This window comes from Protomyctophum bolini (genome assembly GCF_963924005.1).
Source record: "Protomyctophum bolini genome assembly, chromosome: 18".
Lineage (NCBI taxonomy): Eukaryota > Metazoa > Chordata > Actinopteri > Myctophiformes > Myctophidae > Protomyctophum > Protomyctophum bolini.
Window position 1 is genome coordinate 686,990 of NC_137879.1, and position 3,011 is coordinate 690,000.

At 53.0% G+C, this 3,011-nt stretch overlaps 1 protein-coding gene across 1 annotated transcript in view; it reads left to right on the forward strand.

The window, feature by feature from the left end:
* Nucleotides 1-445: 445 nt before the first annotated feature.
* jakmip3 (Janus kinase and microtubule interacting protein 3) overlaps nucleotides 446-3,011 on the forward strand; it is a gene marked incomplete at its 5' end in the record, with an annotated part of 25,546 nt that continues 22,980 nt past the window's right edge. Inside the window, 2 exons of the mRNA XM_080789083.1 lie at nucleotides 446-577; nucleotides 2,651-2,893. Coding sequence (XP_080645209.1) covers nucleotides 446-577; nucleotides 2,651-2,893 — 375 coding nt within the window. The remainder of the gene's footprint in view (nucleotides 578-2,650; nucleotides 2,894-3,011) is intronic.

Below are 3,011 nucleotides of genomic sequence, written 5' to 3' on the forward strand. Positions count from 1 at the left end.
CTGGAACTGGGGTTTATGCTAACAGCTAGCCGCAATTATAGAGTTAAGGTCAGGGTCACATAGGGTCACACAGGGTCAAATCTGGGTTTCGTAAACAAAAGTTGCAACAACTTTTTTTTAATGGAAACTGCAGATCTACAAGATCAGAGCCTGTAGATCCGTTAAGTGTTGCTTTGAGCTTGTAGATCTCTTTGGTGGTTTTGAACATTGTTTACGTTTTGAACAATTTTAACACTGTGTGTGTGTGTGTGTGTGTGTCCACAGGTGAAGCAGATGTAGTTATTTTGGGACGCAACCGCGCAGTGTGTGTGTGTGTGTGTGTGTGTGTGCGTGCGTGCGTGTGTACGCGTGTGTGTGTGTGCACGTGCACGTGTGTGTGTGTGTGTGTGTGTGTGTGCGCGCGTGCGTGTGAGTGCGTGTGGGGTGGGGGGGGTGCGGTGCGGTGATGTCAAAGAAGGGCGGGGCCCGGGGGAGGGGGGAGCGGCCTGACGCCATGGCAACGCTCCAAGCAGCCAATGAGGATCTGAGAGCCAAGTTGACGGACATCCAGATTGAGCTGCAGCAGGAGAAGACCAAGGTACGCCTAATTTATGCTAATATGCTAATATATGTAAATACACTAATAATATATGTTTGGCGCTTTTTTTGACGGGACATTTTTGAGGGGTGCAACTAGCCTAGATGCAGCTGATTCGCCGTTGAAACCAGGAAACAGGAAACAGGAAGTCACACGGTCACAGCTCCCGTCCACCAGACGGAGAGTCCACTCTCACACCGTCCCATGGCTTAGAGAGCCAAAACCACCATCCCACGGCTTAGAGAGTCAAAACCACCATCCCACGGCTTAGAGAGTCAAAACCACCATCCCACGGCTTAGAGCTTCATGTCAATTCCAACCTAAAGCTACAAACACACCTGTGGTGCTGTCCAGGTTGCTATGGCAACGCCTCCGTCAATCCCAGCACAAGGACGAACGCCATTGGAATGCCATTGGTTGTTTATTCTAACATGAATGTGTCTAATTGGTCGGTTGACTAGACAGAGAGAGGAGTCAGAACACCAAAGATATACATCAGTGTGTCCTCCCGGTGGGGGCCCCTCACTGACCACATCCTCCCGGTGGGGGCCCCTCACTGACCACATCCTCCCAATGGGGGCCCCTCACTGACCACATCCTCCCGGTGGGGGCTCCTCACTGACCACATCCTCCCGGTGGGGGCCCCTCACTGCCACATCCTCCCAGTGGGGGCCCCTCACTGACCACATCCTCCCGGTGGGGGCCCCTCACTGACCACATCCTCTCGGTGGGGGCCCCTCACTGACCACATCCTCCCAGTGGGGGCCCCTCACTGACCACATCCTCCCGGTGGGGGCCCCTCACTGACCACATCCTCTCGGTGGGGGCCCCTCACTGACCACATCCTCCCAGTGGGGGCCCCTCACTGACCACATCCTCCCGGTGGGGGCCCCTCACTGACCACATCCTCCCGGTGGGGGCCCCTCACTGACCACATCCTCTCGGTGGGGGCCCCTCACTGACCACATCCTCCCAGTGGGGGCTCCTCACTGACCACATCCTCCCAGTGGGGGCCCCTCACTGACCAGTTACAGATGTTTATTAAACATCTCTACAGGTCAGTGGACTAGAGAGAGAGTGAAGTGTCAGGAACTCAAAGCGGAGCACCACAGGCAGTGTTGTACCCGAACGCGTTCAAAGAACGGTCGTTCACGAACTCGTTCATATTTAGGGTGAACGTGAACTGAACGTACTGCATTTCTGTTTGATGAACGGTCATTGTGAACGCGTTCATTTCTGGCGTGTGTGAACGTCACTTTTTCACGTTCAACTTTCGTTCGAGAGTGAGTGTTTCAATAGAGCCTTCCAGGCGAAATCCCCGGCACTAAAACACACCCTAAACATGCCTTAATAATATCTAGCGGAAATCCCACCAATAAGTCCCTATCCGACACAAATTAACTAATTTCTTTCTCAGCCGTCACTGGAGCGCGCATCTAGCTACTGCATGATGATCATGCACTCTGACAGACCGCAGAGCAGACACTGTCCTAACACAAACACTGAGGAAACTTGTTGTTGAACTGTGAACTGAACTAGTTCCCAACACTGACCACAGGACTACGGTCTCATATTAAACATGGACGTGTAGGTACCCTCACAAAAACATGCAGTAATCCTGGTCTCTAAACTGCCTCCCCCTGGCCAGCCGGGGCGCCTGATGGAGGGGAAAGGAACTGGTTGGAATAACGTGTTCCTTCCACGCGCTACGCTACGTCCAACCAGGGAAACTCCCCCCTGTCAGGTGTAAAGGAGCAACTTGGACACTCAGGCATGAAGGGAGCATGAGTTCAAGTCCGTTGCTCTCCCCAGGTTGGCGGAGGGTGTGTAGAGCCCAGGATCACAGTAGATGATTGGCACAGGGGTGAAAAATGGGTTACAAAATTGAGGAAAAAAAAAAACATGGACGTGTTTGGCATTTGATGATCATGCACGCTGACAGACCGGAGACACTGTCCCGACTCCTAACACAAACACTGAGGAAACTTGGTGTTGAACTGTGAACTGAACTAGTTCCCAACACTGACCACAGGACTATACGGTCTCGTATTAAACATGGACGTGTCTCTACAGGTGTCCAGACTGGAGCGGGAGAAGTCCCAGGAGCTGAAGGCGGAGCACCACAGGTCCACGGTCTCGCTCACCGACCTGAAGACAAAACTCCACGAGGAGAAGCACAAGGAGCTGTCGGTGGTCCGGGAGACGCTGCTGCGGCAACACGAGATGGAGCTGATGAGAGTCATCAAGATCAAAGACGGAGAGATCCTCCGTCTCAACGCCCTGGTGGCCACGCTGAGGGACGGCTCCGCGGACAAGGTGTCTGCCTGTCTGTCTGTCTGTCTGTCTGTCTGTCTGTCTGTCCTGTACTCCGACGAGCACTTTTTTTCCCTCTAGTTACAGTTTATATATTGTTCTAATTTTTAAGTGGTGCAAC